The sequence below is a fragment of the Ursus maritimus genome, unplaced genomic scaffold (assembly GCF_017311325.1).
Source record: "Ursus maritimus isolate PB19 unplaced genomic scaffold, ASM1731132v1 scaffold_21, whole genome shotgun sequence".
In the NCBI taxonomy this organism is placed as follows: Eukaryota; Metazoa; Chordata; class Mammalia; order Carnivora; family Ursidae; genus Ursus; species Ursus maritimus.
Window position 1 is genome coordinate 45,419,552 of NW_024424564.1, and position 13,774 is coordinate 45,433,325.

Genomic DNA, 13,774 nt, shown 5'->3' on the forward strand with positions numbered 1-13,774 from the left:
TGAACATGTCCCCTGTGTCCTCTTCAGTCCATTCCCCTCACTCTCTAGCCTTCTCCCTCCGAATTCCAGGATCCATGTTCCTTCCTCTGTTTGACACCCCCATCTCTGCTGGCACCAACTGCATGAACCCCTCCCTTCCTGGGCACAGCTACAGAAATGCCCAACTCCTCAACACCCCATCCCAAAAACCTTGTTTTGCCCTCTTTTCCCCTCTAATAAGGTACCTCCATGTCTTTGTCCCACACATGTGCCTGCCCCGTTCTGAGGTCATGGAGTCGGGCCCTCCGTCAGACTTTCATAGATCTTGGTGAGTTCCTCCAACTTGCTCTCCAGCTCCTGCCGCCTCATCTCTTCAGCTGACTCTGTCTTTTCCCCCTCTTGCAAGTGCCCTGAGTTTTTCTCAAAGTTGAGCATATCCATCAGACAGGAGATACCTGAGATGGCCATACCCATGATCTGGGATCCATTGGTCAATGACAGAGCAGTCCCTTGAACTGAGGCTTTCTTGGGTGTCATGAGGCACCTACCATTGATATCAGCTAGCTAGATGTCACGAACATTCATCGAAATGTTTTGCATTCTTCAATGCAAATACCTGCTAAGGAAGAAATTTGACGTTTGCTCTGAAAAAACATTTGCAACAACCTTCTCTTTGTCATCAACGCCAATTGATGTTGTATGACTGGCTTGGCATTTGCGGACCACTCTCTTGAGTCTTTCACGAAGCTGGTGGACACATGGGTCACAGCGGATATTGCTCCCAGCCCCGCTGTAGCTACTGTGAGTGTCAGACTGACCCCTGAAAGGTACCAGACCCAGACCAACAAATTTCAGGATGCCAGACATGCCAGTGGAGCCACCAACCCTCTTGGAGATGGTGCAGTTCTTGTGTAGCCTGTCGACATTACCTGAGAGCTCGAGGAGCTTTCTTATACGCTCCTCAAGCCTCATTTTCAACTGGGGAAACTCACTCAAAAACCTCTCCCTAGCCAGCTGATCTTCGGCCTCCATATCCAGCCTGTCCAGACCTCCATGTAGTGCATCTGCCTCCTCCCTGCAACAGTGAAGATCAAGTGATTAAGACAAGCTGATCTGGAAAGTGGGCTTCATTCCAATGATCATACAAAAACCACAGAATGTTTACTATAAATCAAATGGAAAAGAATTTTACAAATGTGAAGACTTTTTCCTGCAAAGTTAAACACACTCTGTACATTGCTTGTGCTCCATAACACACGGTCCATCGGGGAATAAGTCAGTCCATGTCAACTTAAGAAGCTCTTGGGTGGTAGTACTGGATGAAGACGGCTTCACAGTCAAGGACAGGTCCACACAGTCAGGACCACAGTGTCTGTAGCCTGGGAACTCCATAGATGAACAAAGGGACGTGGGTTGGAGCAGAAAAACCTTCATTTGGAGAATCTTTGTGTGTGGAAGGATTAACCTCACCCACAGAGAGGTCTGCCCTTTGCCCTTGGCACTGGGAAGTGATCTCGAGGCCCCATCTAGGATGTCAAGGGTCCAAGAACCATAGGACTTTTTTCCGTGGCCTGGGCCTTTGGCCACCAGCCAGACTCAGAGATGATGTATGATGGGGGCTTTGGGTCATGTGCTGTCAGTTCTGACCTAAGGAGGAACCAGAAACTCATAGTGTGACCTCCAGGGGGAGCTGAAGACGACAGGTCAGCCATGCAGGGAGCATGTGATCAAGCCCCAGTAAAACTGTACACTGAGGCACAGGCTGAAAAAGACTCTCTCCTTGACCAAACATTATCTGGTCTCGTCTCTGCCCTCCTCTTGACTAGGCCTTGACTTTGGTCATCTGTGCTCTGTCCTTGATAGCCTGTCGTGCCCAGTCTTAGCAAGAACCCTAGTAGGTCAGGTTAGCAAGAATCCCCCCACCTTGATGTGTCATCTTACTGATTTCCCATCCTCTGACCCTGCCCTGCTCCTTGGCTATAAATCCCTAGTCTTCACCCTATTCCGAGGTAAGCCCCATCTCTCTCCCCTATGACAACACTCTTAACGCCTAGGGCATGAATTAAGTCTTCTTTACCATATTAATAAGTGTCACAATCATTGTTTATACTTTCACAGTTGAGCTTCCCTGGTGGGCAATGCTCCACGTGCACTGCCACACACTGAATACAGGACAGCAAGGTCTCCTGAGGACAACGGAAGCTTTGCACTGGAAACCCTCTGCCCCAAGTGTCTCTCTCTTTGGCTGATGGGAACATGTATCCTTCCCTGTAACACAGCGTAACTGACAGTGACAGCTCTCACTGAGCTCAGTGAGTGCTTCCAGGGAATCATCCAATTACAGGGTGCTTTGGGGACGCCCCCCAATTTGCAGTTGGTCCCAACAGTAAAGCAGTCGTAGGGATTGTGGTCTTAGACTTTGCAGTTTGGGTAACTCTGGGTACATGGAATTTAAGAAAACAAAACCTCAGAGTGAGAAGGGACCTTATCGAGCATCTTGCTTGGTACCCGCTCTTTCCCTGCAGCCTGATCCTCTGCAGGGGCCCAGCCATTGCCGCAAATGACTGCCAGAGAGGACACCTGCTTCCCCTGCTTCCCCTCAGGCTCTCCAGCTCACGGCATGGACTCCCAAGCCACTACCCAGCATCCCGACCTCACAGGTGTCACCAGCCTAATTCACACCTAGCTGGTACCCCAAGGCCATGTGCAACTTTCCGACATCTCTTAAAGATGCAAGAGACTTTGGGAACCTTCTATATGAATCACTAAGCCGGAAATGACCTGCATTTGGGCAAGCTCGTGGAGGAAGTACTTTCCTCCCTAGGGGGATTCTCTGAGTCTCAGAATCCCCAAAGAGTACAGAATTGGGAGCTGCCACCATGGAGCTGGGAGTTGTCACAAAGCCGCACAGCTCATTCTATTGCTCTGGAGCTGCTCTATGTAGAAGAGAAGAGGCTTCCAAATGGTAGTCAAGGCCCGCCAGCTCCCAGACAAAGTATGGAAGAAACACCCCGCATGGCCCCATGAGCCCAGTGGTGAGGAGATCAAAGAAGGGAGGGAAGAAATGTTCCCCTCCCTAATCACAGGACCTCTGCTAGGTCCCTGGTCTCCTCAAGTTTTGTGCCCTAGAGGGTCACTCACTCCCAGCCCCACTGCCCAAGCCTACTAGTCCTCCAACCAGGACCCCCCGTTTTCTATCCTGACCACCAGCTCTGGCCCTCACATTCACACTAAGGCCTTCGCCACAATCTTATCAGACTGAATTACTGTTTCCATTGAATAAATGACAAATCTGAGACTCCAAGACATCCAGCCCCAGAGTCCCCACGCTGGGGAGAAATGAAGTCAGGATCCAACCCAGATCGGTCCAATTCCACTACAACCTCTGAACCTCGTGGGCCAGCAGTATCCTGCATGTTCCTAGAACTCCTTAGATGGGGAGGAAATGCTCTAGTCTGAATCCCCAGGGGCACAGACAGAGGTGTCAGTGTTCTTCTCAGTTGTCCCAGAGGAGGCCGTGCTTGGCCCTCATCTCCAGAAAGAAGACGCTTGGCCCCTGTCTCTTCTCAGCAATCTTCTAAAAAGTTAACATGAACTAAGCACCTACAATGTGCCAGTCACTATGCTAAACACTTTCCATGCATTATCTTCGCTTCCTCATGATAAAATGGGCATATGAAGAGACCAAGGCAGAGACAGGTCTGCTTTGGGTTAAGGCCAAGGTCCCATCACCTGCTCTCTGCAGGTTTTGGCTCTTCTCAATCCGAGGCCATTCACTGCCAGCAAATGTCAGGGAAGACATATTCCTCATGGATTGTTGTAAGGAGCATACCCAAACCCAACCCCAGGATTCTGTTCTGCAGAGACCTGGGTGACCATCCCGGGGCATCCCCAGGGTGTTACCTGGACAATGTGGCCTCAGCCACAAATCTCTCCCAGGTTTCATGGTTGGTTGGCAAGATGTGCAGTTCCTGTAAGCTCACTGTGTTCTGGAAAGACTCGATGACTTTCTCAACAAGTGCTTCGGTCTCTAGATGGAAAGAAAAAAATGAAAGTTTGTTTAGTTTTTTCCTTTACCAGCTTCACTAAGGGAGAGAGGAATTCAGGGCTTGGTTTGAGGGAAGCCACAGCGCTAAATCTCTGTATTTATGGATTGGGGAGGGGGGTGGGGAAATAGCTGAGAACCGGCCTAGGCAGGGGTATTGAGATCAATAAAATCAGTTCCTGCTCCACTTTCTTTTTTTTTTTTTAATGATTTTTTATTATATTATGTTAGTCACCATACAGTACATCCCCGGTTTCCGATGTAAGGCTCGATGATTCATTAGTTGCGTATAACACCCAGTGCACCATGCAATACGTGCCCTTCTTACTACCCATCACCGGTCTATCCCATTCCCCCACCCCCTTCCCCTCTGAAGTCCTCAGTTTGTTTCTCATAGTCCATAGTCTCTCATGTTTCATTCCCCCTTCTGATTACCCCCCCCTTTCTTTATCCCTTTCTTCCCCTACCGATCATCCTAGCTCTTATGTTCCATAGATGAGAGAAATCATATGATAGTTGTCTTTCTCTGCTTGACTTATTTCACTTAGCATTATCTCCTCCAGTGCCATCCATGTTGCAGCAAATGTTGAGAACTCGTTCTTTCTGATCCTGCTCCACTTTCATATCCGATAAGCAGGTGTTTATAGTGGGGACACAGGGCAAGTGCCATCACATAGCCCTGGGGGGCCAGGGCATGCTGGGGGAGGGGAGGTTTCTACCTGGCACTAACAGGTTCCAGGTAGAGGGGACACCAACAATACTAGGGAGGACATATTGTGTAGCAGGCCCTGGCCCAAATTACAGAAAAACACATTACATTTGATCCTCATAAAAACACACAGAAAATTTCTTATTTTACAGGGAAGGTTAGGTAAGGCACTCCAGGTCACATAGGTGGGAAGTGGCAAAGACCACAGTGGGGTCCAGGTCAGTGCCCACTGACCCTCACAGAGCAGTCAGGCTAGCAACAGAGTGACAGCTGGAGGGAATGGCCTCTATCATGAAGCCCCACAGTCATCCTGAGCCATGCTGGAGCCTTGGACAGGGCAAGAGGGCAGGAGAAGCCTCCAAGGTTGCTGGTCTACCTCCTCCCCCTGCCCTGACTCAGGACCCCTTTCTTCCCTCCTTTCCCTTCTGCTGTCCCCAACCTTCCTGTGGGCTGTCCTGCCTCACGTCTGGGTCATTTGATAGATTTGAAGGGTGGCAGGGAGAGGGAGGAAATGAGCACCTCAGCCAGGACTGTGAGAGGACAGAAGGGAGGAGTCCTTATAGACTCCTGGGCTGGGGACTCCCCTTGACCCCTCTTGGGGGCTCAGGACACTTCAAGCGACTGATTCCTCTGTGAGTTAACTCAGCTGGAGGCAGCCCTGCAGTTCTAGGAATCATCCAGAGAAGTGGAAGTTGACTACCTGGGCTGAGCCCATGGGCTCCTGAAGTCATGGTGCCGGCAGTCGGATCTGAGAGTTTTCCCTACAGCTCGCGTCTGTGTCCCGGGTGGGAGGAGGTGTCGCTTCACCCCTGGGGAAGAGAGAACAAATCGTGGGGTCAAATGTGAGCCAGCTGTGGCAGCAGGAAGCAGCGAGGGGCCAGGTCTCTGGTGCTTCCCTCTGGGATGCTTACAAAAGCCAAAGTAGACTTTACCCGATGCGCTTGTCTGTCTACCGGCTTCTGCCAGCGGATATTTAAGGAAACTTACTCACCTCACTCCAGCTCACTCCCAAGGCACGCCAGACTCCTGCTGTCCTGTTGGGGCACAAGGAGCAGATAATCGGACAAGGAGACTGCCATCTGAGAAGTTATAGAAGCAATACAACCAAACACAGAAGAAAAGAAGGGACAAATGCTCTGGAACTTCCTCGAAGTCAGGAACGTGTGTGTCTACTAATTGCTAAGAGCTAATACGGATCAAGTGTCTATGACAGGCAGGGCTCCTTACGTGCTCCCTCAATGACCATCCTCACACACCCAGGAAGTGGGTGTTCCTGTGGCTCCCACTTGAATGGGGAAGATAGCAGCACTTGAACTTAGGTTAGTCCACGTGTTCACAACAATGCTAGAGCCAGGACTTGAACCCGAGTGTCTCTGATCCAAATCCCATGTTTGTGATGACTGTGCTCTACTCCCTTGAATATACGAAAACATTTATTCATGTACAGTTCATTTTTCAGCAACACAGGGATTACGGGTGCCGACTCTATCCCTGTGTGGTCAAATTCATACAACACTCCTGACTTCCCAACACTTAACCACTAATAACCTACTCTTGACCAGAAGACTTACCAATAACATAAACAGCTGACCAACACATAGTTTCTATGTTATATGTATTACGTACTGTATTCTTGCATACAGTAAGCTACAGAAAAAGAAAATGTTAAGAAAATCATAAGGAAGGGGCGCCTGGGTGGCTCAGTCGTTGAAGCATCTGCCTTCAACTCAGGTCATAATCCCAGGATCCTGGGCTAAAGCCCCACAACTGGCTCTGTCCTCAGTGAGGAGACTGCTTCTCCTTCTCCCTCTGCCCCTCCCCCCTGCTCATGTGCTCGTGCTCACTCTCTCACTCTGGCAAATAAATAAAATCTTAAAAAAAAAAAAAGAAAGAAAATCATAGGAAGAGAAAGTACATTTACACTAGTGTACATATATTTAATGAAAAAATCTGCACAGAAGTAGATCTGTGTGGTTCAACCTGTGTTGTTCAAGGGTCACCTGTAGAAGTGTTTATTTGTAAATGACTCTTCTCATTCCACAATGAGGTCTTGCATCAGGAACCAGTCTTTGTCTTGATCGATTTTGGGGTGTCACAGCTTCCCAAACCCTGTGTCCTCCTTGCTTCTGCAACATTCTTTATCCCACAGGGCCTGGAGACCTGCTAACTCCTGGGCAATCCCTAAGCTCTGCAATGGACTGCTGAGCCCTCCGGAATGTGTGCACTTCCCTCTGCTGTCCTCCACCAACTTCGAAACTTAGACTGCTTCTAATTCTTCATCTCAATGATAGTGCGAACAAAAATCTCCTTGTATAAAACTTTGCATTTTGCATTTCAGATTGTTTCCTTAAGGCATTTCAAGAAACAGGATGACTGGGTCAGAAGGTATCACCACGTACAAATTTTTTCATACCTAGAGCCACACTATTAAGAAAAAAATTAAACCAATTCACATTCACACTCACACTACATGACGGTGTCCACCATTCCATTCTTACCAGTTCTTCATAGTCTTTAAAAAAAAAAAACAGACCCGAATAGAGAGAGAATTTATTTTAGTTCTGTTATTCTCTTGCCTTGGGAGATGAGGAAAGACAGCAAATGTTGATTACATTTAAGCATTAATATCTTAAGTTCACTTTTTTTTTTTTTTGGGATCTCTATACTGAATTTGCAAATCAAAATCACAACCCCAAGGTCAAGAGTCCCATGCTTTTCCAAAGAAGCCAGCCAGGCGCCCCTAGACACTATTTGAAGAAGGCAAAAGAGCATTTATCAAATATCCCACCTGAGACCTGAATGAAATGATAGTAAAGGTACTTATAGGTATAAAAATAACTAATGATGAGAGTGACTCAGAGTTGTGGCCTATGCACTGCATTGCTCATAGCTGTAAGACTTTACAAATAATAACCTATCTTCTTCCTATAATCATTGAGATGTGTATCGTTTACATTCCTGTTTAAAGATAAGGAAACTAAAGCATGGACTATGTGATTTTCCCAGAGTCAGAAATCAAGTAAGAGCTAGCCTGGGTTCAAATCTGCCTCCTGGACTCAAGAACCCACACACTGCATCTCCTCATTCTGCTGTCAGTGGAAAAGAACAGTGCCAACAGGAGTCCAGAGCCTTAGACAAATGTTTAAAGGCAGATTGGATGGAGAACTGATAGTTGAAAAAAGAAGAGGAGAGGAAGGAGCCCTTAGAAAAACAGAGTGAGGACAAATAGGCAAGAAGAATGGTCTGAAGGCAGAGCTTCAGAGAGGGAGACCGAAGATGAGAGGGAGGTAGAGGGGAAGCAGGAAGAAGGTTACCAACCCCACACCCGATCCTATATTCACAGCAGCCTAAGTCTACCCCAGAGGGGGAAAAGCAGAACTGAAAGACTCCAGATAAAATATCTATCTTCTGGCATCTGGGGAGCCTCATCCAATCACTCTCCAGGAAAGCCTGTCTCTTAACATACCTCTCTCTTAACTACAAATAGGCAATCTAGGATCCGATCTATAAGAAAGAGGACCAGATGGAAAGGGGGGCTAAGATAAATAAAAAATGACTCCAGAAGGGGCGCCTGGCTGGCTCAGTCAGTACAGATTGCAACTCTTGATGTCAAGGTCATGAGTTCAAGACCCATGTAGGGCATAAAGCTTACTTTAAAAAAAGAACAACAATAACAAAAATCAGCTGGACTTAATAAACCTTAAAAACAATGATACCAGAAGAAATACATAATTTTGATTATAGGGAATAATTTTTTTAAACCTTGATCCAATGTCCTCAGGGAGATTAGAAAGGTGTTGTCTTCATAAAATGAGAACAGGATGCACTGAAAAGGGATTAAAAAATTATGGAACAAAAAAGAGATCTTTAAAAAAAGTGATAGCAAACTAAAGAAGTCTAAGGAAAGGATGGAAAGGTCCAGGAAAACTTCCAGAAAATAAAACAAAAAGGTGACAGAAGAAATGAAACTAAATGGGGAATGACAAGATACCATTTGCTATAATTTCTTAGAAAATGACTTAAGAAAGAGCCGCAGGAAAAAAAAAAGTTTGTGTGTTTATGGGGTGAGGTGGAGGATAATAGCCAAGAGACAGAAAGCTATGAGGTCCAGGAAACGTAAAAATTACCACAGACAGGAAGGAATCTGAGGAATACAGCTGGCACGCCGTGGGCCTAGAGAGAAACCAGCCCAGAATGGAATAAGAAGTGAAGAGTTCTATGGGGAAAGGGGACTTGATACAATACTTACACAATGCACACTTCGAAAAATGGAGGAAATGTTGAAGGCAACATTGCAAGAGGTAAAAACATAGGCAATTAGAAAATCAGGAAAAACTAAAGCTGTACAAGAAAGCATGTGCAACTGTATTTCACAACTTAACTCTACAGTAAACAATACTGAAAACATCACACACATGTAAACCTTCCTCTTTGATTTTTAACCTTTAGAACAAAAGAGACCATTTAAATATGAGAACTAAATGCACTTATTTCCAATATATAAATTAAAGTACAATGATAGAAGCTGGGAGGTGAAGCATTGAAGAGAGGAGGAGGATTAATATCCTCATTGTATAAAGTGGGGAATCCAAAAATACTGGCAGCAATTGAGAGGCTTAAAAAAAAAAGACACAAAGGTGTAAGTAAATTGCTTACGACTAGAAAGGTTTCTAATCGAGGACATAAAATTAGTGATAGCACGATATGAGGAGAAGCTGGGGAGGTGTATAAGAAAAAGTATAAAAGTAAGGGAAATCACTCTCTGTCCTGGTAAGAAATAAATAACTCTTCAAAATTTAAAAAACAAGGGAATGAAACTAACTATTGTGGCTGATGACTACCTGCTTTGCACCAGGCACCGTTCTAAGTGCTTTGTATGCATTAACTCATCTATTAATTCTCCCCATGACTCCGTAAGAAAAGGAACTGAAACTCAGACAGGTTAAGTAATTTACCCAAAGCACCCAGCTAGGGCCAGAGCCAGAATTCACACCCAGACTGCTGGTCTCCAGAGCCTACACGTTCACCTATTCTGTCTCCCAGGGTAAGAATATCATCTAAAGATATTGATTAACCACCTCAAGAAAAAGCCACAAATTAAAAGTGATTGCTTTCAATTGGGAAAGTGGGTGAGCAGAGCCCTCGGTACTAACTGAGTTGTTTTAACCATATGCACTTATTACTCTGATTTTTTTTTAATTTTAGTAAGGCAGGTGTTGCTTTATAGCAGTGAGTAACAGCTAACCCCAATAACAGGTTGGTGTCTGACACTACCCTTCAAAGATGATGGGAGCAACTGGAGCAAGTGCCCATAAGACATAAGCCTGACTCCTGATGGGACAATCGTCAGCATGGGAGAAACCTTGGTGCTGGACGAAAGGAAGTTGTCTAAGAAAAGTGGGATGATAACATAGGTTAACCTAGAGTCATCAGAGTGAACTCCACCCTTCGACGGATACATCTTCTAGTAATCCCTCGCCCACTCACACAGGCATCCGTGGCTTTACTCCACTCAAAGGCAGCAAGACTCCTGGGAGGAAAACTGAACTCCATGGGCCTTCAATGGCCCCTACTCCTGAAAGAAAGGATGCTTTGGGAATGATCAGAGCAGTGCCCAATAGGGCACCCACTGGGAATCCTACCCAATTACATAGAATAATAATAATGATAATTGATAATATTTATTATGAGCATGTTTAATTGAGCCAGGCTGAGTCTGTAAAACCGTGATTCCCAACAATGTCCAAAGGAGAAGAGCTGAGACTAAGTATATTAAAAAGGTAGATATAACGGTGAAAAGTTGTAACGCAACAAGGAGTTAGTATAATGCAGGTCATTTAATTGTCAATTACTCCTAATATGAAGGGGGGGTCCTTTTCTTTAATAAAGATTTTATATATATTTATGTACTTGACAGAGAGCGAGCCAGAGAGCGTGAACAGGGGAGGGAGAGGGGGAGTGGCAGGCAGAGGGAGAGGAAGAAGCAGAGTGCCCACTGAGCAGGGAGCTGCAGGCAGCCAAAGGACATCATGAAGCACAAGGACCAAGAGCAAAGGCAGAGCAGGAGGAGCGTGCTGGCAGAAAGAGCCAGACCCTGGATGATGCCAAACATTTGCAAATGTGTCTGCACTCTCTGTCCCATTCTTCCATCCTCCGCTATACTTGGCCGGGCCCCGACCCTTGTCTTGGGCCTCCGCTGGGTTTGATGCTGGACAGTGCTCCCTCCTGCCTCATCAGTACCCGGGTGTCCTTGGCCAGCCTGCAGGCACGGCTGTCAGGAGGAGAAAAGGAGGGAAGCAGCCTGCCCTGCCCACCGGCATGGCCGGACAGGACACGGAGCCCTCCCATCCCCACCGACTCCGTACAAGCTCTACAGAGGCAGCAGCACAGAGACTCTCACCAAAGCATCTCCCCGCAAGCAGCTGCAGGCATGCTCCTTGGGCAGGGAAAGGGGAGACTAAGACAGGCTCAAACTCCTTAGCCTGGGCCCCACCCTGGGCTCCCTAATGCTCCCACTCCTGTCTTCCGCACTGCTCCCTGCCTCCATGGTGCTTGGCCCAGAGACCCTCAAGGACCCCTCACTTCCTTCTTCTTTTCTTTTTTTCTTTTTTAATTTTTATTTGAAGTAGGCTCCAGGCCCAACATGGAGCTTGAACTCACAATGGAGAGTCGCAGGCTGTAAGGGCTGAGCCAGCCCATGCCTCTCCTTGCTTCTGGTCCATCACACCTCAGCCTCCAGGCCTTTGCTTATGCTACTCCCTTCCCCTGGAATGCCTTTTCCCCCCTTCCTCACCTTGTAAAAGTGTAGCTGTGTGTGGAAGCCCAGCTCACCTGCTGCCTCCCCTACCAGCTGCCCCCCACTGACTCCAGACTCCCCTTGAATGTGCACTGTCCTGATTGCAGTCCTCTCTGTGTGTTCTCCTCGGTCCCACTCTGAGCACTGCCGGGGGCCTATCTAGTCCCTGCCTGAACTCCTGTTCCAGGGCCTCCCGGGGGACCCTCTGTCCTGGCTCTCCAGGGCACAGCCGGGCTCAGATCTGAGCTGCGGGAGCCACAGCACAGCCAGCTTCACTCACCGCTCAGCAATTCCACTGGTGTCTTGGCTAGCTTGATGAAAAGCTCCTGCAGCCCAAGAACAAATAAGACTTGGTCTCAGATTTCACAGGAATTACCCTTCTGATTCAACATGCTTTGGACAGTTCTAGCAGATTTCTGGAACCTTCCATTTAATTCCTCATGTCTTCATACTCCTGCCATAATATTTTTTATACGAGGAGAAAGAGGAAGAGGGAATTGCAGAAAAACATGGCTGTCCTGATGCCTGAGCCTTGGCAGGACTTTTCAAAGCCTCACCTCCCCCAGGGTGGCCAGGCCAGGCTTGATGTTGGGCCCCACTCCCTCCAACCTCACCCTACATTTGCTCCCTAATGATGGTGGGTCATTTCCTTAGTGCACTCCAGGCTCCTTTAAAGCAATAAGAAAAGCCAGGTTTCTATGGATTGTAGTCAGCACCTGTTAAAGATGTCTTGAACGGGAGGAGAAGAAGAGGAGGAGGACAAAGAAAGAGGAGGAGAAAGGGGAGGCAGGAGGAAGAGGAAGAGGAGGAAGAAGGGGAGGAGAAAGAGGAGGAAAGGGAAGGGAAAAAGGAGGAGCAGGAGGGAGGAGAAGGGAGGAGGGAGGAAAGCAGAGAGAGAGGGGGAGAAGGAGAAGGAAAAACTGAAAGGCTTGTACAAAATCAACCAATCAATCAATAAATCCCAACAGGACCTAAATATAAGCTAGAAAGAGAAAGCTACAAATGTCCTGGAAGACATGTTTTTAAAAAATAATGTACAGTAGGGGAAATTTTTAAGCAAGATGCAAATCCCAGATGCCATAAAGGGGAAATTTCTGTTATCTGACCTCTTAAAAATTGCAAAGGACACCATGAACTAAGTCAGACTACAGGGAGAGGCCAGGAGGCAGTACGCTTGATACTTAGAGCAGAGAAAAGCTAAGCGCGCATGAAACACGACAGACCCCATGAATCAACAGGAAAGACTGAAGACAAGTTTTTAGAGATGTGAACAAACAATTCCCAGGAATGGCACTAACCCAGGGTCACAGAGCTCCCGGTGGGCACCGGCAGGACAGAAGGGAAGACCAGGCCTTGTGACGCAGCTGTCTGAGGAGAAATGGGACTTTAACGATCCCAAGACTTCTAGGTTTGCCTCTGCCGGCATAAACACACAGATAAAACTCACGCCCTCATTGTCGACCCCACAAGTCTACAGTTTGCTGTTTTCAGTTTCGATGCCTGGACCATCTATGCTGTGGCCCTTCCCACCCCCAGCCACTCCCTTCTTTCTGCTGCAGTTTCACAGGCCTGCTCTTCTCTTCCTGCCCCACAGTGGGGGGAACAGAGGGCCCCGTGGGGGGCAGGGAGCAGCCCAGACATCTCCCTGCTCTGGGGCCCCACCCTCCAAGCTCACCAAGGAGCTGAAGCACATCCAGCGGTTCTTACCTGGGAGGACCCAGCTGGGACTCTGTGCAGTAACCACACCCAAAGCCCAAACATATGGACCTAAAGGGAAACTGAAAGCATCCACTTCAAGCAGCTCCTGATGAAATGTACACACCCGGCTGGTCCTAGTGTCCTACCCTCCCTAGTCTGCCCTGACTGCCTCAAAGGGCCAGCCCCACACCTGCGTTCCAGGTCTTCCCTACTCAGCCCTCCTGCCACTGACAGACTGTGGGACCCTCAGCTAATGAGTCTCCCCACAGACGCCCCCACCCCGGGCTTGTTCCCAGCCCCCTCCTCTCTGTCTCTCCCACCGCACTCCCTGGCGTGCCTGCCTTATTCACCTTCCTGTGCCCAACATGCCAGGTGCTCACGGCTCACTTCCCAGAGTGCAGCCACTGAGTGCCACACCCCTGTGGCTTCCAGGCATTTGCTGGTGTAGATCCTTCTGCCAGAAGCACCTGGTTCTACCACCTGGAAAAACCATGCTCAGACTTCAAAGCCCAAATCCGGCATCACCTCGTCTGAGAAGCCCTCCAGC

At 47.8% G+C, this 13,774-nt stretch overlaps 1 protein-coding gene across 6 annotated transcripts; it reads right to left on the minus strand.

The window, feature by feature from the left end:
• Positions 1–304: 304 nt before the first annotated feature.
• LOC103676428 (apolipoprotein L4-like) lies at positions 305–13,306 on the minus strand. 6 transcript variants are annotated; one of them, XM_040637452.1, is made up of 6 exons: positions 13,237–13,281; positions 11,810–11,855; positions 5,725–5,767; positions 5,434–5,542; positions 3,883–4,009; positions 305–1,054 (listed from the first exon to the last, which is right to left on the minus strand). In XM_040637452.1, the coding sequence occupies exons 4-6, from the start codon at positions 5,462–5,464 to the stop codon at positions 583–585; spliced, it is 630 nt and encodes a 209-aa protein (XP_040493386.1). In that variant the 5' UTR covers positions 5,465–5,542; positions 5,725–5,767; positions 11,810–11,855; positions 13,237–13,281; the 3' UTR covers positions 305–582. The 6 variants fall into 6 exon arrangements, with proteins under 6 accessions (XP_040493386.1, XP_040493387.1, XP_040493388.1 ...); XM_040637453.1 differs by lacking the exon at positions 11,810–11,855 and having other exon boundaries at positions 13,237–13,298; XM_040637454.1 differs by lacking the exons at positions 11,810–11,855; positions 13,237–13,281 and adding an exon at positions 12,828–13,215.
• Positions 13,307–13,774: the final 468 nt, after the last annotated feature.

Coding starts and splice junctions, on each gene's coding strand:
- LOC103676428 (XM_040637455.1), bottom strand. CDS start 5,464: ATGACTTCAGGAGCCCATGGGCTCAGCCCAG. Junction 4,010..5,433: donor AGCCCATGGGCTCAGCCCAG/GTAGTCAACTTC, acceptor CTTTCCATCTAG/AGACCGAAGCACTTGTTGAG. Junction 1,055..3,882: donor GCTGAGGCCACATTGTCCAG/GTAACACCCTGG, acceptor TCACTGTTGCAG/GGAGGAGGCAGATGCACTAC.